General features: G+C 44.5%; 2 protein-coding genes across 4 annotated transcripts in view; both read left to right on the forward strand.

The window, feature by feature from the left end:
• The window catches only part of POU2AF2 (POU class 2 homeobox associating factor 2), a 30,735-nt gene extending 27,456 nt beyond the window's left edge, over window positions 1-3,279 (forward strand). The window contains exons 3-4 of the mRNA XM_050757738.1: window positions 964-1,265; window positions 2,540-3,279. Coding sequence (XP_050613695.1) covers window positions 964-1,265; window positions 2,540-2,941 — 704 coding nt within the window. The 3' untranslated portion in view covers window positions 2,942-3,279. The remainder of the gene's footprint in view (window positions 1-963; window positions 1,266-2,539) is intronic.
• Window positions 3,280-13,631: 10,352 nt separating this feature from the next.
• Window positions 13,632-23,225, forward strand: POU2AF3 (POU class 2 homeobox associating factor 3). 3 transcript variants are annotated; one of them, XM_050757731.1, is made up of 5 exons: window positions 13,632-13,762; window positions 15,226-15,320; window positions 19,412-19,466; window positions 20,875-21,104; window positions 22,556-23,225. In XM_050757731.1, the coding sequence occupies exons 4-5, from the start codon at window positions 21,009-21,011 to the stop codon at window positions 22,922-22,924; spliced, it is 465 nt and encodes a 154-aa protein (XP_050613688.1). In that variant the 5' UTR covers window positions 13,632-13,762; window positions 15,226-15,320; window positions 19,412-19,466; window positions 20,875-21,008; the 3' UTR covers window positions 22,925-23,225. The 3 variants fall into 3 exon arrangements, with proteins under 3 accessions (XP_050613688.1, XP_050613685.1, XP_050613686.1); XM_050757728.1 differs by lacking the exon at window positions 13,632-13,762 and adding an exon at window positions 13,806-14,718; XM_050757729.1 differs by lacking the exon at window positions 13,632-13,762 and adding an exon at window positions 14,314-14,834.
• The last annotated feature ends 2,027 nt before the right edge of the window (window positions 23,226-25,252 follow it).

A 25,252-nucleotide genomic window follows, 5' to 3' on the forward strand; every position in this document is an offset into this window, starting at 1 on the left:
ACCTACCTCCCGGTTCAAGCGACTCTCCTGCCTCAGCCTCCCGAGTAGCCGGGACTCCAGTAGCTGGGATAACAGGCACGGTGGCCCAGCTGATAAGTATTGTTTTTAGTAGAGACACGGTTTCACCATGTTGACCAGGATGGTCTCAATCTCTTGACCTCGTGATCCGCCAGCCTCGGCCTCCCAAAGTGCCCGGATTACTGGCGTGAGCCACCGCTCCCGGCCCACCAACAGACACTTCCTGTACCAGGCACTGTCTTCCTAAACTTGCAGGGCCCTGGTGAGTTGAGGGAAGGAATCCGTGAAGCCACAAGAGGGCAGCAAATAACATGAAACTCATCAAAGCCCTGCAACTACAGGCCTCTAAAACTGGCTTCTGTGTAGCCATCTAACCCTTTTAAAGCAAGTCATTTATTGATGTCTGCCAGGTGTGCGACCCAGTGTAAGGTCAATGTGCGAAGAATTAAAGACAGAGTACAGCCTGCCTCTGATTTGAGGTGGGGTTATATGTGTCACCTTATCCAGAGATAGTGATCTCAGATAACAGGCCAGGAGCAGCCTCTTGTTAACAGTTCTATGTATATGGAGAGGTAGCTCCGATGTTGTGAAAAAGATGCTTCCTTGGTTAAAATGTGAATGCCAAGAGACTCTTTTATTTCTCTCTTCCTAGCACAGCCCTGGGGCACCTGGAAGGTACTCAGTAAGTGTGAATGAACGAACAGATACCGTACTGTCTAAAATGAACTCACCCCTAAAGGCGATAATGTTTTCAAACATCAGTTATTTGGGCTAATGCAGGAATATTTCACGCTTTTCAAGACATTTCTCTATTTCCATGTTAGCGCTGGAGTCAGGCACGCGTTAGTAACATCATTTTCCAGGCAGAGACTCAGCTGCAACTGAGGCCTTGACTGCCCTGGGTGGGAGGAACTTTCTGCCCATGTGTTTTTCATTTGGCAACAGGTTCGCCGGTCACGTCAGGTTACTACGGTGTCAGAAGATCTTTCTTATCTGACTCAGACTTCCACAACAGTAAACAGTTTTCAAATGACGTCTACACCTCCAACGTGGGGAAGCCGTTTCCCTGTGAGTCCTCCGCAGGGCAGAGCCATGCGGCCCTCCTGGAGCCCTATTTCCCCCCGGAGCCCTATGGAGACTACCGGCCTCCGGCGCTGACGCCCAACGCGGGCTCTCTGTTCAGCGCCTCGACCCTGCCGCCGCTCCTGCCGCCGCCCTTCCCCGGAGACCCCACTCACTTCCTGTTTGTGAGTATGCAGAGGCCTCCTGTGAGGGAGTAAAAGAGGGGCGAGGCTCACCCTCTGGCCCAGCTGCTGTGCTTGGCATCCAGGTTGAAGCCAGGTCTGGCACTCCCTGGAGACTCCTGAGGCTGCTTTGCAGCTGCCTGGAGACGCCAGGACACCCTCTGAGGGAGCCTTGTTCAAGCATCCCTGTTAGCCATGACAGCCAGGAGGGTCTAAGCAGGGCTTGGAACCGGGAGGAATGTACAGCAGGATTTATATCCATTTTGTTAATGCTCTGCGGATACTGTCTGATGTTCCCCCACCCTGTTAGTGCCAGTCATTATCATTCCTGCAGCCCCTAAGGAAGGAACACTGAAGCTGCATCTCAGACCTGCTAGACAGTAATGAGATGGCTGCTAATCTCCCAAGGAGGGTACATAGGGCTCCTCTTTCTTTCCAAGTCCCCTGCCTCCCCTTCCCCACATTTTTAGCCTAAAAATCCTTGTTCTCTCTCAATCCTTCCAAACAGGTGAGTTCATAAAGATCTGAAGAATGCTAATGCTCATAGAGAATCATAAAGGTTTCTACCACAAAGGAATGAATCTCTAAAGACAGCATTTTAGACAAAAGGGAGAGAATGAGAATTCACATTATTAAGTATATTCTGTGCCAGAAAATGTGATGTGTTCATTCAATACTTGCAACAACTCAGGATATATTTATGAAAGCCCCATTTTACAGATGAGCAATGTTGGGCTCAGAGTCAAGAGGAGCCATGAATGAATCCAAATCTTTCTAGCTCCAAACTTAAGGGATTCCTACCTCTTTCCTCCTGCCTTACTGAGGACAGAGTGGGCTTCTTAGTCCCCTCCAAAGCTCACCATGGAGTTGAAGGTCTACTGCAAGGAGTGGGCCAAGCGCTGACCTTCCCCACTGTATAAAGGGCATTCTAGGACCCAGACTAATGGGAGACCCAAAAAGAATCCAAGCAGCGTGCATTGTACACAGTAAAATGTTGCATGGATGTGCATTTTATTAGTCTCACATTTCACTCATTTAATGTTGTCTTCCGGGAAAAGGAATCTCAATATCTATAGCAAATCTAATTCTAGAGTAGGAAGGGAGGAAAACTTTACTGCTAGTGTCAAAAGCCAGAGAGAAGAGCAGCCTGAGAGCCAGGCTTCAGACAGCAGAGAGAGGGGATGAAGGCTGCCCTGAGGTCACAGTCTGGCAGCACGCAATGTATCATCAGAGTGTCACCTAGAGAATAACCTCTGTGGCCTTTCCATTCTCCTCAGAGGGACTCATGGGAGCAGACGTTGCCTGACGGTCTCAGCCAGCCCGACCCTGTGTCTGCCGATGCCCTGCAGACCTTGCCACCCAGCACGAGTTGCCTCTCCCAGCTTGAGTCTGGGAGCACCGCCCAGCACAGGGGCTCCAGCTGGGGGACCTCCCTGGCTGGGGCTCAGTCCTACTCGCTGCATGCTCTGGAAGATCTGCACCACACTCCGGGGTACCCCACCCCACCTCCTTACCCCTTCACCCCTTTCATGACGGTATCAAACGACCTACCACCCAAGGTGGGGCCACTCTCCCCAGATGAGGAAGCAGACACCTGTTCCCTCCATGACCCTTCCCCTTGGGCGAAAGAAGATGGGAGCATCGCCTGGGGGTCATATGAATGCCGCAGAGCTTATTGAGGGGGAGGGCCAAAGGACTTCTGGGTTTTTCTTCAACTTGAGGTGTATTCCGAAGATTGTTTTAGGTGTGTCAGCTCATTCAGGACTGGATCTTCAGAATAAGCCACAATGCCGCCCTTTGTTAGTGGACGAGGGCATTTATTTGTAATCTTCTCCACCGTAGCCCCACTGAAATAAAACAGAACGTTAATTAAATGTATCACAGACCGTATTCTAGTAAGAGGTCTTTTTGGAACTGTTGTAATCCATTACGTTCTGAATCTTCTGTTATCTTTGAAGTATCATTTTTGGCACTGATTTTTTTTTCCTAAATTACATTAAAAAGTTTATGCAGATCATAAAAAATACCGATTTTCCTGTCAAATGTTTCTTAGTTATAAACTATGTGTATTCTTCAGTAAAAGACACTAGATAGGATATAATATAGATATGAACACATAAAACAAAACTCGTTCTATAGCATGTGACTTGAAAGAGTGAAGTGTTTTATATACATATATTTATGCCTTATTATAGTGATTTGTAAAAGCCCAGTTAAAAAAAAAAAAGGCACAATCTAAAAATATGTTATTGTCCATAAAATAGGATGAGATCAGGAGACTACAGCTTTGTAAATAACAAAGTTATTTTTTGAGTCTATCCTAAAGCCCAGGATGTCCCCAAATTAGTTCAATCCAAAAAAGTCCAAAAATTTTCTCTGATCAATCATGGCCTTAATTAAACCAGACATTGTCTCTCTGATGGAGTAAACCTACAGTTATCAGCATGAATGAGTAAAATAGGCATTCTGTAATCAAATAGAAATTTATCCTTTTTTTTTTTATTTTTGAGACAGGGTCTCACTGTCACCCAGACTGGAGTGTAGTGGTGCAATCATGGCTCACTGCAGCCTCGACCTCCTGGGCTCAAGCAATCCTCCTACCTCAGCCTCCCAAGTAGCTGGGACCCAGGTGTACGCCACCATGCCCAGCTAGTGTTTTCATTTTTTACTTTTTTTTTTTTTTTTTTTTTTTTTTTTTTAGTTTTTGTAGAGACAATGTCTTACTATGTTGCCCAGGCTGGTCTCGAATTCTTGACTTCAATCTATCCACCCACCGTGACCTCCCAAAGTGTTAGGATTACAGGCATGAGCCACCACAACCAACCAAACTCATACCTTTTAAAGAAAATACAGAAAATAGGACTAAGCTGTTTGCAAGAAACAGACCACAAAACACCAAGAAGCAAAGGGGCTTTGGAGAAGGACATATCGCCATGTGATTGCCTTCTCCAAAGAGAAGGACATATCATGCCAATAGCCAATAGCTTGACAAACAGCCAATAGCTTGACAAACAGCACCTCCTATTTGGTGGCTTACTGGTCGGAAATGTACAGCTCTTACTATGTGTCAATGAAGATATTGACATCTGAAGCATGAATCTGTCCACATTTGATTGGTGTGGGTGCCTTTACTAATTGGGTTCCCAGCATAATTCCAGCATGCCTATCTGTGGCCAAGCTCATCATACATGCCGGGTATACACTGAGACTTTGCAGATGCATGAGTGGAGGCTCCCGGGTTGTACCTGCACCCTTCTTCCAAGGTTCCTACCACCTGTCTTTCTGCACTTCATTCTCATATCTTTTCCACCCTCTGGTCCCTCCTGATCCAATGCCATTTCTCTCCATCTTCTGGAGGCCAAGGCCTTCATTTTCCCTCTCGTTGCCCAAAGCCCCTGAACACAATGTCCATCACATCCTCTGTGACTGTCCCATACTCTACCTCAGCAAGGTAGAAGCCCAGACATTCCAATAAGGGGATTAATTCACACTTACAAGCAAATAATTTATATTCCTTTTTTTCCAGGCCTTTAGGGTATTTTCTGGTTAAGCAAACACTCTTCTAGTTTATAGAGTGCCACCAGAAATGCTTGGGTAGTGAGCTTTCCTTCACCTCATCCTTTCGGCTCCCTCCAGGCAGAGCATTCTTCAGGGAACAGATCAAGAGTGAACGCATGGGGCCCTCTATTCCTAGGCAGCACTGCCAGGACCCCTGCCCCACTTCCTTCCCCTCCACCAGCTCCTTTGGGCAGCCTGAACTTTGCTTTGCTTAGTGCTTGCTCTTCATTGAAAAGTGGCAACGTTCACTGTGCAAGAAAGGAACTGTTCTTTCCTAAATCCAGCATGACTGCAACCTCAGTCCTGGTTCCCAATATGGCTGGCAGAACCATCTGTCACTCAGCAGTTACTGATACCTGAAGAGCAGGCCTGTGCATCAGAAAGAAGACATGTGGCCCTCTCTGCAGGTATAGAGGTCTTCACAAGGGCCTCAGAGTCATTTTCCTAGATTGGCGTCATAAAGTTTAAAATAATTTGTCCTCTACTGCTTACCATTTGTTACTGGGTATCAATAACATGGTAATGGATGTGTAAATCATAAATATGGGTCCACATGACTTTAACTTTCATGTGATTTATGACACTGAATATTTTGCTTGTTCATGCGTTCCTTCATCTCCTAACAACTTGAAGATGCACTGGCTCTCAGACAAAGACAGCTCAACAACCAGACCTTGGAACAGAGGGAAATACAGGGAGCATGATGATGTTTACATTCTTCTTAAAACTTCCAATCCCTTTCATAGCATTTGACTAAATTAACTTATAAAAAAGAGACACACCCAGGCCCACGTATGCCTGCTAGTGTCCACTTCAGTAATCTAGTCTAAAAGGGGTCGGGGGAGTAGAGCTGGTGCTAATAATTCCAAATAATAAATGATCTTTAAGAATTCTGCTTAGTTTGACATGTGTCTCTGTATTACATATATTTTAATTTGATTCTGTTTTATTGTTCAAGGAATACTTTGTTAAAAGGTGAAATCAAGCTACAAAATTATGACAGGAAAATTAATTCTATTTCCTTATCCCATCCCATTTTTCTTTCAAGTACTCCGTTTTCTTTCCTTTCATTCTTTCTTTCTTTCCTTTTTTTTTTTTTTTTTTTTTGAGACAGTTTCACTCTGTCACCCAGGCTGGAGGGTGGAGACCAGTGACACAATCTTGGCTCACTGCAACCTCCACCTCCCAGGTTCAAGCGATTCTCCTGCTTCAGCCACCTGAATAGCTGGGATTACAGGCATGTACCACCACACCTGGCTATTTTTTGTATTTTTAGTAGAGATGGGGTTTCGTCATGTTGGCCAGGCTGGTCTGGAACTCCGAGCCCCAAGTGGTCCGCCTATGTTGGCCTCCCAAAGTGCTGGGATTACAGGCGTGAGCCACCACACCCAGCCAATTTTCTACAACATGTGGGGACTAACCGCACCTTTTCATAACAATGCGTCATGCCAACATTCAAAAATAGGTGCATTCTTCCCTCCCTCACCTTCCTTAAACCTGCTCTTCACTGACTTACAACCTTCCCGAGAAAGTCAGAGAAAATTAAAGAGCTCCGGTTCAACACTCCATCTCTTTCAGGTCTTGTAAGGACACAGAATATATTTAAGATTTAAAGTAATCAGAGATGGTATGTCAATTTCAAACCACTAAAGAAAGCTGACTAGATGGTAATGCCAAAAAGAAATCGAGCACAATTTGCCCATGCAAAAGCTGCAATATAGACAATCATGCCATGAACCACACGCAGTATGTAGTTGAAGGCATTTGCATTCCTCTTACAATATTATACAAACCCCAAAAAGGGAGAGAAGAAAACTACATCTTTACCTCATTTATTTAATAAATGATTTCAAGTGATCATTATGACTTGCTATAGCTCGGTTAATAATACAATATCACGGTACTATTGGGGTAGGGGGAAAAGACAGAAGTACTCTAAAAGAAACTGCACAAAGGGAAAATAATTACTAATGCCAATAGTAAAATATACATTGACATACATATATACATATGTATATACATGTGTAAAAGTATTATAGTATCTTTGTGATCAGTTTTTCAATATTTAAATATCTAAATAGTATAGTCATAGGAATAAAACATCAGTTATATTTAAAGTACCAAAATAATGATTGATGTCTGAGGTTTAAGTCACATTACATTATAGTGATTCTACCAACCACACCCAAATTATACTCTTTACTTAAGGCTCCATCATTGGGTTCTGTCTACAGTATCCTCTCTATGCAAAACAGTGTTACACTGTTCATCTCACACACCATAGACTCTAGAGAGGTTAAGTGCAAAATCACATACTCTAGACAAAGAGTGGTTCTCCAGCTAAAGAGACTCATGGGGAGGACTAATGAATGGCTCACCTCTGTCCCAGCACCTGGCTCAGGGCCTAGAACATTGTAGACGCTCAGTAAATTTTTTTTAGATTGAACTAAAATTATACCATAAAGATGAATAACTTTCTAGCCCTTAGTTCTATGGGTGACAGCTATCTGAAACCAGTGTCTGAGAGGATTCTCACAATGTTTAGCATCTAACATTAGACATACTCTCTCCAAATTCAGACAGTAGGTGGATATTGGGCTTCAGTGGCAATATATTTAAGATGACTGGTTTAGTATTTTTAGATTCCTTTATGAAGTAAAATTACTGAAACTTTCAAATAGCGCAGAAAAAATGTTGATATATTCATTTACTATATACATGTACTATGATCTGTTGCTAAGAAATCTTATAAATAAAAGTTATTCAATGTTTGATCATTATCCCTGGTGTGATTAAAACAAGTATGATAAATAAATCAGGAACTAGAATCCTCAAAGGTCAAGCTAAATAAACATTAAAATCTTCTATAGTTATTTGCAAATGATGACATTATATTATATTTGATTTTTGATACGGAAGTATCCTCTGACAAGGTGTGGCAGTTCACGATGCCTGTAATCCCAGCACTTTGGGAGGCCAAGGCAGGAGGTTTGCTCAAGCCCAGGAGGTCAAGGCTGCAGTGAACCATCATTGCACCACTGCACTCCAGCCTGGGAGACAGAGTGAGACCCTGTCTCAAAAAAGAAAAAAAAAAAAAAAAAAAGAAACATCCTCTAATTATAACCTCTGATAAATTATATATGTGGATTTGCAATATGCAATGTCTTTGTTAGTACAATTTAAAAAAAGAAGAACAGTAAAAAATGTTAGAAGTTCCAAGAGGAAAAAAATGTAGACCAAACATACAATATCTAGGAATTAGCTCTTTTGGATTAGGAAAATTGATAGATGTCCCTGCTAAACTTCTCCCTAAGAAAATATCTTAAGAGGAGTAATCCAAAAGTTTTAATGGTTTTAATAAGTTAATTTAGTCATAAATGAAAGATGACTCAACTGTTTTATTTCTTAAGCTTGATAATATAGTCATAGACTTTCATCATGGTATTCTTTATATGTTTTTGTATGCCTTAAATGTTACACAGTAAAAACATTTTAAGTAATAGAAGAGGAATTCTTCAAGCAGTGTGTGATGGTGTTTTTCTTAGTTAAAGGATGAATTATCAAATGCTTGCTCCCCATGGAAGCCTCTTAAGGAAAAGTTAAAACTTTGAATATGTCTTATGGGAAGAGACTAATGTAGCACAAATCATTAAAAAACCTTCACCTAATAGTCTTTCTGGTCATTGTCATATGGACCAAATGTTCACTCTAGGGCCCAAAAAGCATTTGTTTCCTGCATGTATTCAATCTTCTGGAACTTGGTATTTCCCACAAAGTTCGATAACAGTGTCCTAAAGTCAAGGCGACAAAAGAACTTTGCATTAATAAAGACAATTTTGAGCTGTAGTCAGATTTGGAGGGAATAAACTATCCCTTTTCCTTATACTGAAAGTCTTTTAATATGCATGTGCCTAAGTTGAATAAAATCTCCTACATTGTGGGGGGAACAATGCTCTGCAGTGTCATTTGCATACAAAAGACTGCCAAAATTTCTCAGTCAAAATATTCAGTTTAAAACTTTGAAAAGAAATCTAATCTATTCCCATCACTTTGGGTGCCAACTGGGTATAAGAAGGTCGAGGTCAAATACAGGATTTCTGAGGTCAAAGGCAAGGATGGTCAGCGATCTGAAAAACAGTGATATGTGAAGAGCTAGAGAAACTGAATGAGGAGTCTCAAAAAGAGAAGGCTTGGGGTGATGATGGGATGGGCATAACTTCTTCAGGCTTAGTACTGGACCTGGTCAGAGTAGCTCATCAGTTTATGGTTGTTGAATGAATGAATGAATGAATGAACCAATTAATGAACTAAACAAACTCACAATAGAAAAGCAGCAGTACAGAAGTAGGAGAAAAGAATAATTGATAGCAGAAATCAAGGCTTACTTATTTTTGTACTCCTGGTACTTGATACTATGCCTAGGACATAGTTGGTGCCCAATTAATACACGATTGGATTATAGCGTAATCACGGACCACTACATTTAAAGCAGTCCAATAGTGGAACAGGCTGCCTCACAAATAGTGAGCTCTCATTTCCTCTACACAGATTCTACTATGGGCCAGGATCTCAGCCAAGCAATGGAGCCAGAGGCTGGACAGACACAAGCAAAGATTTTGGAAAAAGATTCTGAGTCCCTCTCAGCACTTCAAAGATCCCTTCCAACACCCAAACATCAAAACCTTATGTTATATTGCCAAGCGAGGGTGCCTATGAATGCCTGTTGAAACCCCACAACACTTACTTCAGTCATTTATTAAAACCCCAAAGAGACTACCAGAACTTCAGGGCAAACATCCTAGGGGTAGCAATGCCCCCAGCAAGAAGGAAGAGTTCTCAGTCTAAGAGACACAAACTGTAATCAGTGTAATTAACAGCTTACCCTCACTTCTAGTCAGGCGTTTCTTCAAGGTTCTAGAGTTTCCAGTCCTTACAGAACATTCTCAAGTCAGCAAGCTACACTGTCTTAGTCTCCTCGTACAAACTGATGGTAAAACAGATAGCACCCCAAAATATTTCCACATGCACAAACAACCTTGAAACGTGTGTTCGCATATCTTACAAGCAGGTATTTTTCCAATGCCATTCACAGCCTATTAGTGGGTCATTAAATTAACTTAGTGACTCCCAGCCAACATATATTTTCCATAAATAGGATGAAATGGAAAAGGTGGACTAGAATAGAAAATATCAGACTGCCTCACATACATAGGTATACATTGTTTCATGAAAAGTTTGTTTTAGAAATACAAATGTTGTTATAGATACACATGAACGTGTAAAATGGATTTCTTATTGTAGGTTAAAGTCCAAAAAGTTTAAAAGCTTCTGGTAGGAAAGATCAGGAAGACAACATCAATAGTTAAGAGCAAAGGCCGGGCGTGGTGGCTCACGCCTATAATCCCAGTACTTTGGGAGACCGAGGCAGGCAGATCACGAGGTCAAGAGATCGAGACCATCCTGGCCAACATGGTGAAACCTCCTCTCTACTAAAAATACAAAAATTAGCTCGGCGTGGTGGCACACGCCTGTAGTCCCAGCTACTCAGGAGGCTGAGGCAGGGGAATCACTTGAACCCGGGAGGCAGAGGTTGCAGTGAGCTGAGATCATGCCACTGCACTCCAGCCTGGTGACAGAGTGAGATTCTGTCTCAAAAAAAAAAAAAAAAAAAAAAAAAAAGCCAGGGCTTTGGAGTTAGACCTATCAAAGTCTGAATCCTAATTCTGCTACTGATATGTTCAATGATCTTGGCATGCCACTTATTCCTCTGAGCCTGTCCTCACCTGTGGAATGCAAATGCTATACAATATAGCACCTGATGTCCAGTAAACAATAATGGGTCTCCTGTGAAGTCTCCTATGAAGAACAGCCAATGCTGTGGGAACCTGGGGTCTCAGGGTTGCTCTGGGCCTGATCATCCACTCAGATCTGTAAGGAGGATTCTCAGGATCCATTTAGAAAGATTCTCCCTTACTTCCACAAGCATGGCCTTTGGCTCTTAAATACCTGTGCTGGAGTTTTGTAATTATAGAAACAACAGGAACCAAAACTCATTAATGTCAGGCTACAAACCAGAGGGAAGCTTCTTTCTCAAACAGGGCTCAGGCCTAGACAAATCCAGTTTTCCGAAGTTGCTAGCCCGCAACAGCACTGAGATGGCCATCCCAGAAACAAGGTCAACACAGAAGCACCCAGACAGGCTGCTGGAGGTTGGGACAAAGAGATCCTTGCTGTCCCTACAGATCTCCTGACTTCCAAGGAGCTCCCCTCATACCCAGCCTGGCCTGCCTTCTCTACAGGGTAGCCGATCGTCAGCATCATCTTCAATGGTGTTGCCAAGAGCACTCAATGCTCCTGACATCCCTGTCCATCTCCACATGAGAGGAGAGGTTAGGAAGGAGATGAAGCCTGAAAGCCTTGGGAGGACAGCCCAGCACAGGGGAACACAGACACACGTGAAGCCAGGGAGTAAACCAGTAGGGCAGACAAGAAATGGAAGAAAGTAGCGACAGGAAGAGAGACAAAGAAATACGGAAAGAAATAAACAATAATGCAACAACAAAAAAAGAGAAGGTTTTTAAAAGCAAACCAAAAAATAAGAGTATAACAAAAAGGAGGAGAGCAGCAAAGAAAAGAAGTAATGGAAGAAGCTATGAGGACAAGAGACCATCCCTAGATTCCAAGCTGCTTGGTTCACTGTTCCTTCAGAGGGGGTGATGCCCAGGCACAGTGGGGAAGAAGGTATGCAGGGAGGGGAGGTGCTATCTCCATTCCCACTGTCCTTCCCCTCCTCAGGACTGGTCCATCAGGGAAACCAAGGACACAGGCTCAGGGGCATTTGTAGAAAGAAGCTCCGGAAGTTGTCAGATTTCAATACATCCATCCTGCCCTCTACTGCCAGGTGCCACCTCAGGTGTTCCCAGGCCTGCTCCTCTCCCCTAGAGATGTGGCTTCAGCTGCCAAGCAATTCCTATCAGTCTCGTCATTCTCAGGTGTCTTTTCCCTAAGCTCTGTGTGCTTCCCTCTGTACGTGACACTTTTGGGGGCACCCCAATCTTTTTCTAGAGGCATTTGGGGCTAAACTACACTTTTTACATTTCTGAGAACTCAGAGAACAAAGAGCAGAGGCCTAAAAACCATGGCCTGGTCTGGAATCCTGTAAATATCTTGGTTATTTGCAAAGGGAATCCCACCATGCCTCTCTGTCTTCTCTTGCTGTCCCCTTCTGTGAGGGGGTGGGTGGCTATGAGAGGACTTGGCCTGGCACCCTCTCCCTCTGTGGACCATTCCTGTCTCCTCACCTTCCAAATCACATGGAAGAGGCACAGTAAGTACTCACAGAAGGTGACCCAGTAGAATCCCAAGTCATTAGTGAGGGGCTTAGGCCTGGACCAAGGGGAAGCTTGATTCCAAGTCCCTCCCCCTTCTCACACGAAGGGAAGAAGGCTTGAACCCAAGTTCACATCCTTTCAGTTAAAATGAGCAGGAGCCAAACCTGTCACTGTTTCCTAACATGTGCTCCCACAGCAAAAAAGCAGGGGTGGCTCTAGAGGGAGAAAAAGCAAAGAGGGCACTTCACAGTGCAGTAGTGAAACCCAGAGTCACAAAGTCTCCAGAGGACGAGGCTCCTGGCATCCCCAGCTCTGTCCGGAGGAGCAAAGGGTCTTAATGGGCAGTCATTCCGAGCTGAAACCCCAGAGTGTCGGGCCCAGAAAGAGCAGGATGAAAGGGGTAGGGAAGCCCCCTGGTAGCCAGGAGGAGTCAGAAAAATAGGAGATGCAGAGCGAAGGCCTCTGCTAGGCTGCTGGCCTCCCACCTGGGCCCAGAGCGACCTCTTGCTGTGCCACACCCACTAGCTGCCATGTTCACTCCCCAAAACCTGGGATTTTCCCTCAAAACACAGATGGGGGATGCGGGAATCAGTCTGGTCAGCCAGTCTGGCTCTGGTTTTCATGGCCAGGGCAGCCTAAGTCACTCATGGCTCCCTAGCTGCCCTGAAGGCTGAAATACAGAGCATCTTTGAGGACATCTGCTCTATCTGTGGGAAGGAGGACAAAATGCTCAAAATTTAATAAAAGGAAGGGCCAGGACCCAAAGGGGTCTCACTCCCTGTTTCTCTGGACTCTCTGTGGGGTGCCTGTGTGCAGGATTTCTGCAGAAGATAGTCCATTTTGTTAAGCCTTTGAATATTCAAATTGAAAGTATCGCGCAATCATTGATTGTCAAATCATGGGTTTCTAGAGGTTTTAAATACTTGGCATGAGGGGGAAAAAACTCAAACCTATACCCGAAGGTATAAAACATTAATTCTGTTTGTCTCCTGCTCCAGGGACCTGGGTGCAGCCGGATGCTTTGTGAAACTTTAAAAATGTTGCATCTCTGCTTCTCTCCCTGCCCAGGAGCCCTCCCAGGCGCTGAGTCCCTGCAGCTGCAGCATCCAGCCACCGACCCAGCTCCTGCTGACCACGATGTCGGGTAACTCGGCTGCTTCTCCTGGGGTAGGGTCAGGCGGGCCGGGGGCATTTCAATCCGGGTGTGTTTCCACAGCTTTTCCTACATAGAACACAGAGGCACAAAGTCAAGGCATGCGAGTAAAGGCCGGGGATCCGGAGAGGGCGCGGGCCACGCTGTGGCTGCTCCCACTCAGCGCCTGTCCCGGAGGGCAGAGGCCCAGAGGCCGAGTTGGCCGCTCCGGACGTCCGCGTACCCCAGGCCCCCGCCCGCCCTACCACGTATCCACTGTTGTGTCCTGGGACATCGCGGCGCGGACCCTGCGCGCCCAGAAGCGGCGACTGGGGGAGCTAGAGGCTCACAGTGAACCTGGGACCGGGATAGAGCGCGCCGGCTGCAATAAGCCTAGCAGTGGCGGTCCCTGCGCGGACCCGAGGGACGCCCGCCCGCGGAGTCCGGAGCCGATCGAGGAACAGGGTGGTGGGGCTGCGGTAGGCTGGAGCGCGGAGAGAGCGCGGCGCTTGGGCCCTGCGGGCTGGGCACGGGATTCCCTGGGTCCGGGCTAGGAAGAGCGCAATCCCCTTTCCTAGGGAGACCCTGGCTCCTGGAATCCGGCTTGAGGGGGAACCCTGCTGTCCAGCTGCGGTCCCCGCAGTGACCAGGCGAGGCGCTGGCATCCTGGCACTATCGCCAGGCGCCCAGGCTGAACGCGCGACCACCCTCGGCCGCCGCACCCAGCTCCTCCCCGCGGATTCCTGGACGCTCACTGCAGGGTCGTGGTCAGGGCCGGAGCCACCCAGGACTCCTGCGGCCACCTCCACCTTGAAAGCTCGCCCGGCCGGCTTGGCCAAACAGCAGGTCCCCAACCTACTCACTGCGGCTCTTCGGGACCCGGGGCCGAGGCTGCCCCTGCACCCGGCGCGCAGGGGTCCCTCCCAGCGAACCCCTCTGGCGCGCGCCCGCCAGCTCCCGCAAGCTGGGGCAGTCCGACCGGGCCCCGCCAGCCCGGGGGCGGCCCCTAGCGAAGGGTGGCCTCCCGGCCGAGTGCAGGGTCATCGGGAGCCCCGGACGGCTTTTCCCAGCTCGCGCTGCGCGGACTCGCCCCGGAGCCTCAGTGCGCCTGGGAGAAACGCCTGCCCCAGAAAGGGAGGGGGTGGGGAGAGAAGGGAAGAAGGGGAGAGCACGAGCGGGGGCGAAGGAGGGAGGAGGGCAAGATGGAGCGCGAAAAAGGCGGAGAAAAGGGGAGAGGGAGAGCGCGCAGAAGGAAAAGACAGAAGGGAGAGAGGGAGGGAGTTCCTCGGGCCTGGCCCCTTTACTAGGGTCAGTCTGGCAAGTCACTCGCCGGCCCAGGACTGGGCTGGCCAACCCTCACCGCTTGCTCCAGGGCTGGCTTCCAGACCAAGGGCACACAGAGGTCGGAGACTCTACAGAAGCCATACCTGGCCAGGTGGAGAAGGAGGGGGCTCGGGACTTCCACGCTAGTGGGAACAGCACAGTGGGGAGAGCTACATCAGACGCCATAATCAGAGGAAGCCCCCTGCCCCAGGCCTGGCCCCTCCCCAGGTCCATAATACACTCTCTCAGCGGGCTGGGTCTGAAAGCCTAGGTTCCCCCGGCCTAGCCAGAGTGGTGGGCTCCAATGCACTGGTCTCCACATTCCAGAGCAGAAAAACCTGTATGCTATTGGCCTAGGACTGAGGCCTAGCCAGGGGTGGGTGGCCTCACAAATTTCCATGGGTTCTGTTCCCACTGGGGCCCTGAAACCTGTTCACCCACTCTTCATTCTTTCGAGTCTGAGATGTTTGGGTTTTTACCGTCCTTTGACATTTTTTGTGTGTGTTCTCCGAACTTAGAAACTTGACTTTGGGTGCTATTGCCTATAAAAGGGTCCCCCACTCTGCACCCTGGCACCCAGACCTTGGACTCGACCACTGACTCAGTTGCCTTTCTCCAGAAAAACCGAAGGTGTATCAAGGTGTCCGAGTGAAGATCACAGTGAAGGAACTGCTGCAGCAAAGACGGGCACACCAGGCGGCCTCCAGGGGAACCGTAAGCATAAGCCCTTCCCTCACTGGGCAGCCCATGCCAGGCCTCTTTCAACCCTGTGTCTGCAAGGTGTGGAGGCCACCCAAGGCCCCACGCACTCACCATCCCCAGACCTGGCCTTTCTATGCTGTTCCTATGACTTCTGTAGCCAGATGCATCCCAATCGGAAAGCTACAGAGGACAGCTGGGGCATGTCGTGGGTCTCAGGATTTGGGGGAGCCCATCCATCCCCCATGAATGAAAGTAAAGTATAAAAAGTGTGTTGGTCCTCTGCAGGGGGAGGAGCGGCCAGCAGGTAAGTAGACATCGTTTTGTTAGGAAGACAGTGTATGGGAATGTACAGCCCTTGCAGACCCATAGAAAATCTCTCCCAGAAATTCACCTCATTTTAGGGGCCCCTTCCAGGATAGCAACTGTGTAGAACATCCTCCCTTCCCTCCTCATTGTTCTGGAACTCACCCTCTGAGATTATTTATCTGTAAATCATCAGTCACCCAAAGTATCTAGCAGAAAAGGGCCCTGTCTCTGCAGAAAAGACAGCTGGAATACAGGACCACTTCCTTAAAATGTATCAACACCTTAAGCAGTTCCAGGTTATTACAAAATTGAACTGAGCAATGACTGCTCAGTTATGAACTGACACTTTATACACCATCCTTTGGTGTATCCTTACTGCCAAAGGCACTCAGGGCAGCAGCAGAACCAAATAAACTAGGTGAGATTATTGCCCAAGAGAGGGCAGCTCATCTCTAAAAAGCCTCCATCATACAATTGCTTGGGGGTTGGTTTGGGTGTGAATGTAGGATCTGACAGCTGGGGCTCGTATTGCCTGTTAGGATTGGTCCTTCTCCAGCTCATTGGTATCTGCCCCACAACAGTTTTTGTGCCTGATACTGTTCATGTGCAATGCATGACTTCATGAAATAGGCCTTTGACAGTTGAACTTCATGAAATGGGAGGGGGCAAATGATGTAGGGGAGGTAAACACAGTTTCCAGAACCAGATGGACTGGGCTCAGGTTTCAGCTCCTCCATGGTGTGTATCCTCAAGCAAATTACCCAGTCTCTCTTGCCTCTGTTTATTCGTCTTCAAATTGGGGATGATAGGATTTTGTGAGGGTTAATCGAGTTATTGCATACAAAGCCGTTAGAAGAATGCTTTCCACATAGTGAGTGCTCAATAAATGTTAGTGGTCATTATTTGAGAAATAATAATATTATTTGGGGAAAGCAACTAAAATAAAATTCCAACCAAGGATTGAAAGCCAGCTCTTTGGTAATGTTCATTCATACCCTTTGCTCAGAGTTTAGAGTTCAGATGTGAGCCAGCTGCAATTTGGCATATACAGCACATGCAGCTGGAAAAGCTAGGACCTCCATGTGCAGAATTTCAGGTAACACATTAACACTCCCTTATGTTTCTAGAGGACTTCACAGTGGTTCTTCTTTTAAAGCACTTTGGCACAGCCACTATTTCATTTAGTTTTTATAACAGCCAGCAGAGGTAAGTAGATCAGAGATCCGTCCTTCGATTACAGGTAAAATTCAAAACCTTGAAGTTGCTCGTGGCGACGCTAAAAGTAGGACTAAAGCCTTATTCTTAGTGTAATATAAAAACCCTTCCGTTGGCTCTTTACTCTCTAAATTCATCATTCTGCAGATCTGACCATACTAAGCAGGAGTCTGACAGCCTCAACCCCTTCAGTTCAGAGATGGTTAATTAATAAAACCAGGTACAAGGGAACTGGAAAATGCTTCTGGAGAAAAACGTCATCAAGACATTCATAATAAAATGTAATGTTTCCCTAAGGAGCTTTGGTCCTTGGTAGAGTTCTGCTCTAAAATGTAACGTTTCCTTAAGGAGCTTTGCTACTTGGTAGAGTTCTGCTCAGCTGCACCTGGGGAGCCCCTTGTGAGTGTGGCACTTGCTGCTGGGCCCTTACAGATGGGTCTGGCCACTGTTCCCTTCTTAGCTCACTACAGGAGCTAAAGCAAGGGTAAGACATTTCACTTGTGTATCTGACCGGTTTCTTATTTAAATTTTTCTGAATTCCCTCCTGAGAAATAAAGCAGGACTTCTGAACCAGTGTCTTATAGGAACAGCAGAGTAAAGCCTGCTCTCCTTTGCTTCCCAGAAGACTGCATCAGCCCAGGGCCTCGCAAGCAAGTAGGAGTAACACGCATATAATTTAATTACAACAGCCAGATGTAACATCCCTCACTGGAAGCCATGGGAAGGATCTGGGATTCTAAGGAAGCTGTGAGAGCGCACTTAGTAGGCAAGGGTAGCAGATACCAGGGGATGATGTGTGCCTGCTCCTTAGTGTAGGCCTTTCTGGTATAACAGAGATGATCCCCAGTTTGTTCATTTGTTGAAGGATGCCTCTGGGGAACTTTAAGCCAAGGAAAGAGTTAATTATATCAAATACTACAAAGCAGCAAGAAATCTATCTTAGTTTTTTATAAAGTCAGAGTAGTATCCACAATTTGAAATTTTAAGAAGGCAATCATGAATGGAAGTTATAGGTTGAGACAGATATTCAGTAAAGAACTCAAATATTCTTCAAGCAGTGCCAGAAGAAACTGTGTGTATGCCGGATTGGAACACTTGATTTTAAAAAACTTATTTCAGCCAGATCAATTTGCAAACATGTGCATGTGCACACACACACAGACACACACACTTGCCTTCGGGGTAAAAGGAAACTTGAGTTAGTCATTATCAAAAGATATCATTTACCTTTCTTTTTTTAAATCCTTAATTTTTTAAACAGTCTTGATGTGTTTTTATAAATTGTAGATTGTGAATTTTTGTGCTGTTTGAAATCTAAGACAGAGTTGCCTTTCTTTGTATTCTTGGAGCAAAGTAGAAAGCGAACCCATGACTCGAAAGATAATATCAAGTAGGATATTGTAAACACACCTCAGGGAAATAACATGGGGAGGAGGCAGACAAACAGGCCAATCGGGGGAGAAATGGGGTTAAGGAAAGCTCTACAATGAGGCAGATTTTTTAATACACACTCCTTCCAAGTCCTTCAGCTCAAGCTGCAGCCAAATATTTGCATAAAGAGCTGGTAAAGGATTCCAGCTTCCTGGTTCATGACATTACAGCACAGATCATTTTCAAAATTAATGCTGCCTCCTGTTTCAGCAGTGGCTGCCTGCACAGCTCTCCCTGTGGCTCACGGTATGGGAGTGAGTATCCCCTGTAACCCAAAAGAGGTGTGGTGAGCTCGGCTTCCCAGCACAGAATCACAGAGCAACGCAGGTCCCTTTAAACTTTAAAACCACCACCTGAAATTAAAAAAAAAAAAAAAAAAAAAACCTAAATTACTCAGTATAATTATCAATTCAAGTGAAAAATGCAGGCTGCTTTACTTTACATAGTTAAAAAGAGCAGTCTCATAAACTTTCAAGTATTTAAATACAGTAGTTTAAATAATAGCAAGTTTTATAGAAAATAGCACAAAACATACAAAGTACTGGAATAATTCCTGACCATTAACTAGAATGTAAGTAGGTTCCAACTCACCAACTATAGCTTTAAGAAAATATTTTCTATTTTAATATTTCGTGTATACAAGAACATGTGAATATTTTTAGCTACTCAGGATTAAAATTAGGAATTGTGTTCTTTGGGGAAACGAATCCCTAAGGCTAAGTAGCCAGATGATATACAAAAATGTTGAGAAAAATAATTGACTAAGCCGTAGACAGTTGGGGTTAAATAAATGTTAGTCCTTATTAATTTTAAATCAAATAGTTTAATAGGAAGCCTTTTGCTGCATTTTCTCAAACTGTTACGTTTTTGCCACATAAAATTATTTCCATTAATTTTTTAGTCAAAATTAATCATTTTTAAAATTTAAGTTGAAGAATCTGATATCAGGGAAAAACTCCCCAAACAAGCAAACATAAATACTGAATCTAAATAAAACATAACATTGGTTGTATTTAAAAAGGCAACTTTTTCTGAGAAGGAGGAATCTGGCTTACCTTATAGCAGAAACATAGTTCTCATCAAAATGTCTTAGCTTACCCTTTAGAACTTTTCTTTCAGCCTGCTTCACGGTGATATTCTTGCTTTGACAGCGGTCCGGAGGCAGCAGTGTCCACCTTTCAGATCCAGTTGCACCATCTTCTGCAGGTCAGTACAGCCAGCATTACAGTTCCCTCAAACACTCTTTCAAAAGTCCATCTCGAAAGTCTTTCAGTGCTTGATTCAGTGGTTAAGATAGGCACCACTATTTAATTGGAATCCAACCAATCAGAAGGTGAAAAAGGCCACAGTCACTCCACATGCAAGCCCAGCAAGAAAACAAGCGCAAATGTTGTCTTCATTTCTGAACTCTCTACTCTCTGCTATATTGTCCCAAGAGTTTGTTCTTCACATTTATTCCAGTTCCTCATCGCCAAGTAACTAAACTGAACTGCAAAATCAGAATTGTTCTCAGGAACTTCTTTTTTTAGTGCACTGTTAGATGGCATACAGAACATCCCGAGGCACTCAAATAATGCCTTTGCTCTGTTCCTTTAGTTTCCAGCCGACAGGGGCTTCCCTCCCCTTCTCTCTTCCCAGAAAGCAGTTCAAACAAGTGTAGGTTTTCTCAGCCCAATAAGAATAACTCAATTACATAAACACTCCTACCTCTGCTACTCAACAGCTAAGAGTTTAAGGAGGTCGTATTCAAGGAAACCTCTGCCTATGGCCGCTCCCCACTAAATGTGTCACTGTAGCTTCACTCTAAAGAACTTGAGACCTCAAGAAGAACCCAGTGTCCTTTAGTCCCTTTGATGAGAACACTCTAATCCTCTCTTCTTCCAGCATTTACAGATAATTATCACAAATTGGGCCTATTAATAATAAAATGGAAAAGGAGTAATGTTTGCTGATTATTCTTGTTTGACATTTAACAACTTACTTTGATCACATTATGATGTTAGCGTGTCCACTGAGAAAACATTTTTGCTTTTTGTAATTTCAAGCCAGTAGTGCTAATTGGTACTCTATGCTCCTGGTTTCCATGATTATCATTTGCATTATCATTTAAATCACTTCTCAAAATTCTCTCCTCCAAACTTAAGTTACTGAGTAAGAGTGAAAAGTTCAGAAAAGCAATCACCCTAAGTCAAGAGAATTATTTCCCATAGCATCAAAAGTTTTCTCAAAGCCTCAACAACTCTGTCAGTTACTTCTGAGAGGTTTACATGAACTGCCGGTAGGGGCTGGATGTCCACGGTTTTATAGTCCAAGAAAGGGGAAGCTTGAGCAATTATTTGACTGTGACACTTGGACACAGATTGGGTCACCATCCTTTTATTTTTGCCCTAACCACTTTTACAGCCAATTTCCACATTATTAACCACATTGATTTCCCTAGAGCTTGAATTAGCTAGGACAACTAAAAAGTCAAAATTGCATTCCTGTTTACTTTTCTGGCCTCGTTAAGCCCTTTTCCCCCTAGACATAGTAAATATTCAGAGTATAGATCTCCATTCAAATCTGTGTTTTGCAATTTTTATGCAAAAACCTGTCTTTTTCCTTTCTCTTCTAGGACTATATTTTGAACCTGAACCAATTTCTTCCACGCCCACTTATTTTCAACGGGGAGAATTTTCCAGTTGTGTTTCATGTGAAGAAAACTCAAGCTGCCTTGACCAGATCTTTGATTCCTACCTTCAGACAGAGATGCACCCGGAGCCTTTGCTCAATTCCACACAAAGTGCTCCGCACCATTTCCCAGACAGCTTCCAAGCCACCCCTTTCTGCTTTAACCAGAGCCTGGTAATTTATCTCAGTTTTTTATATACCTGATTATTGCTAACTATGGGGTAATAGTGCTTTATGAGTTTGCACCGCCTCTTGGGAAATCATACAAAAACTATCAGCAAGGAAATCATCCAAGGAAACAGGCAGAGAAGAATTTAAAAGTCAATGTATAGAAGTAGCCACACACTGCAGGGCATAAACCTTTGGATACACAGATAATTCAGATTTCCCAAGATTTAGATTTTTAGGCCACCAAGTAAGTTGGTGTGTAGCAATAAAAAGAGGTTCCTGGCAATATTCATTTAATGTTTTTTAAACTGTGAAGTCAAGACACCTACTAATTGGAAGTCAGTGGTTTAAACAATGGCTCTTAGATTTTTTGATGGAATTTTGAGTTCTTGGAAATGGAATTAAGGCTGTGTATATATGGTACCAAACTTCATTTCGTTAGGGGGAGGTTTTGCTTTGTTTTGTCGTTGAACTGGCTCTACTAACTGATTGTTTTAGTCTGCTATAAGCACAATAACTCATTTGGGTCTGAGATGGTTAGTAAAAATGAAGCCGTAATCTTTGAAAAAAATTAAATTGGTTGTTCTTGGTGGATCTCAAATGTTTGAAAATGTGTTATCCTGCAAAATGAAGTAAGGTTTCTATTAGTGGAAACTAGTTATTTTAGTTGTCTTTTAGAGACTCACAGGTTTTTTTTTGTAAACCTTAAGTTATAAGGTTTTCTTTTTTAAGGAACGTAAATACTTTTTGCTTTTGGGTTGTCAAAAGTCTGTGTGGGCATCAGACTAAATTTCAGAGGGGATAGGAAATTAACTCTGTAGAATATGCGCATTGTCACGGGGCAAATATGGGGCCCCAGTGAGCCAGTTCCTTCCCAGCCTCCAAGTTAGGTTTTCTCAGTAGCAATTGCAGACTTGCTTAAGAGAAAACAGACAGTAGTAGCTCTCATTCCAGGGAACAAGACTTTAGTGGCGGGACAGGTAGTGACTCATCTTGGCGTGTCCCAGGGATACTCTAAGATCCTTGAGGATCCAAGTTATGCCTTTGCATGATCACCTGATTCTCCATGGTGAGGGTAAGGAGAAACATCCAGGGTGCCACCTGCAGCTTAGACTGTGGCCTACAGCAGGATTTGATGTGCAGGTGACTTGAAGCACAGTGGGATTTTGTGGTTTCAGAACAGAGCACCCTCTAAAGTAGGATTATAACAAAGGAAGCCAGCGAAGCAAGGCAATTTATTGTTGGGAAAGAAATAGGTAACTATAGATTGTGGTGTCATGAAATCGTGTAGTCAGCAAATAAAATTACTTTTGCAGACTTGGTTTGGGTGTTGTTTGCTTTGGTTTGGTTTTTTACCCCTCATTTTCTCACTCTGCATTGGTAAACCCACACTGTTCAGTTCTTTTGATCCTGTCTAAGTTATTAAGCTTTTTGTTTCTTGGTTGTCATTTCTCTAGATCCCGGGATCACCTTCAAATTCCTCCACTCTCTCTGGCTCCTTAGACTACAGTTACTCACCAGCTCAGCTGCATTCATATGCTCCAGAGAATTACAATTCCCCTGCTTCTCTGGACACCAGAACCTGTGGCTACCCCCCAGAAGACCATTCCTACCACCAGTTGCCCTCACATGCCCAGTACAGCTGCTTCTCCTCGGCCACCGCCTCCCTCTGCTACTGCGCATCGTGTGAGGCAGAGGACTTGGATGCTCTCCAGGCGGCAGAGTACTTCTACCCGAGCACAAACTGTGTGGACTTTGCCCCCTCAGCAGCCGCCACCAGTGATTTCTATAAGAGGGAAACAAACTGTGACATCTGCTATAGTTAATAGAAATTACAGTAATTCAGAACATGGCACGGGTATATCTATTTTTCTACCACGTCTAGATGACAGTGCAAAATATGCAACTTGGTAACACAATATCCGAAGCACAGTTTACATGTCACTATTTCCAATTTTCTGATGCTAGGCATTCATATGAAGTCCTCAAACCCGGTCATTGTGCCACTCCTACTTTGTATGCTCATAGTTTAAATTTTTATAGGAAACTTTCAATTGTTTTACCTGTTTGTGTAATGAACAAATGCTCTCTCCTTTTTTTTACTAATAAATAATTTTGTATTACTAACTGTTGGATTTTTTTTAATTGATTTGAACATTATCCATTAATTCTGGAAATTGCTAATTACTCTCAAATGGTTTAATCTTATGGATTCGTGAATTCAAAATTATTTTTATTTGAGCCAGGCGCAGTGGCTCACACCTGTAATCCCAACACTTTGGGAGGCTAAAGAGAGAGGGTCACCTGAGATCAGGAGTTCGAGACCAGCCTAGCCAACATGGAGAAATCCTGTCTCTACTAAAAATAAAAAAAAAAAAAAAAAAATTAGCCAGGTGTGGTGGTGCACTCCTGTAATCCCAGCTACTCAGGAGTCTGAAACAGGAGAATCACTTGAACCCGGGTGGCGGAGGTTGCAGTGAGCCGAGATTGCGCCACTTCACTCCAGGCTGGACGACAGAGCAAGACTCCATATATATATATTCATTTAAAACACAGTGGGATACCTTGACTTCCATGGCATGGAGGGTAGGCACAGCTAGGATGGTGGAAAAGGAAAACCCTGCCTCACCTCCAGATGAGGGGCACCTCTTACAGCAATATCAGGAAAATACATTTATGAACCATTAGTTTCTCTTATCTAACATTAGTCAATGAAGTATTAGGATAACCAAAATGCACATGCTGCCTACAGCTATGTTAGCCTGTAGATCCTTTTTTTTCCTTTCCAAAGCAATGCTTTGAGTTGCTTTCTGAGCAAATAGATCATCTTCTTTTTCTTGACAGATGCCATATAGTTAATGCAGCCCAAAGTTGAGAAGTCATTATTTTCTATTTCTGAACTTTTGGCTTTAGCTTCTTAAAAATACATCACTCATGCTTACACATTGATTTACAGGATTGACTATGTTGTTTACACTTGAATTTTAGCATTTACTTCCTCTGATTAATCTATTTGAAGAAGCCCAGCTGTCTTTCAAGGTAAAGAGGAGTTATTAATCTACCTATGCTGGACTAGACTGTTGAATCTTGTTTGCTGAGGGCATTAAGGCACAGGACTTAATCCCTGAAGTGAAGTCTGAAGAGCCTTTGCCATGCCTCAAGTTCCAGAACAATGGCAGCAATACTGGTACCTTCAGCACTGGCCACAGGTACCATTTTCTGAGCACGTCCTATGTGCCAGAATTATCTATGAGTACTCTCACTCATTATCTAATTTAATCTTCACAACACTGACAGCAAAATGAGGAGTCTGAGGTTCAGAGAAGTTAGTTCACCTGTCCAGTGTCACCCAGCCAGTAGGCACCCAAGCTTGGGTCGGAAAGATAGCAAAGCCCTGTTCCTTCCCCTCCAGGGCTGAGAAGTTTGAGTCACCATTTGTCAAAGACCATTCAGCAACCCGGGGCACCATTAAATGCCAACTTCCTCAAATACACAGAGGTGTATCCCAAAACCAATTGAGTCAGACCTTGCCAAAAGGGCCGGATTGTCCATAGGACACAGAGATGCCCGGCACAAGAGCTCTCAGACTATAGGTTCTATACTTTGGGGACTCAGGAAAAAGCTGACTCACTGCCACTTCAGTGGGTTTCTTCCTATCTGGAGACAAATATGCTTTGGAAATGTCACCATCTGACCGTCCTCCCTGGGGACTCAACCAAGGCTTGGGCAAATAGGACAAGTTTGCAGCCTGCCTCATGGGATAATCGTGCCAGGGAAATAGAACAATTGCTGCCTTTCTGAGATGCCAGTAAAACTAGATTTTTAATGGCTTGAAACTAGCCTCTTGTCAACAAGTATCTATTCACACAGACCAAAGACCCTTCATACTGTCCACCCACCACCTCACCCCCAGCAGGTGTTCCCAAGATATAGACAGCAGAGAATCCAAAGATGTCCAGTGGTTGGCACCAACATACCCCTTTTCTAGATGTCATTCTTTTTTTATTCGCCATGTCAGTCCTCTGGCGCCTGAATCAATTCTCTTGCAGCTTAAACAGAGAGCATTTTTCTACCTCCTTAGGACTTACTCTTTCCTCGCACGCTCCTAGTTTTTCCCTAAATCTAATGCAGAAAAGGATTCATAGAGGCATGTG

The sequence above is a fragment of the Macaca thibetana genome, chromosome 14, assembly GCF_024542745.1.
Source record: "Macaca thibetana thibetana isolate TM-01 chromosome 14, ASM2454274v1, whole genome shotgun sequence".
NCBI lineage: Eukaryota > Metazoa > Chordata > Mammalia > Primates > Cercopithecidae > Macaca > Macaca thibetana.

Bases quoted from the DNA above. Each gene is read 5' to 3' on its own strand.
- POU2AF3 (XM_050757731.1), top strand. From the start codon at position 21,009: ATGCACCCGGAGCCTTTGCTCAATTCCACACAAAGTGCTCCGCACCAT. The intron at 21,105-22,555 runs GTAATTTATCTC...TCATTTCTCTAG, and splicing joins TCTGCTTTAACCAGAGCCTG to ATCCCGGGATCACCTTCAAA.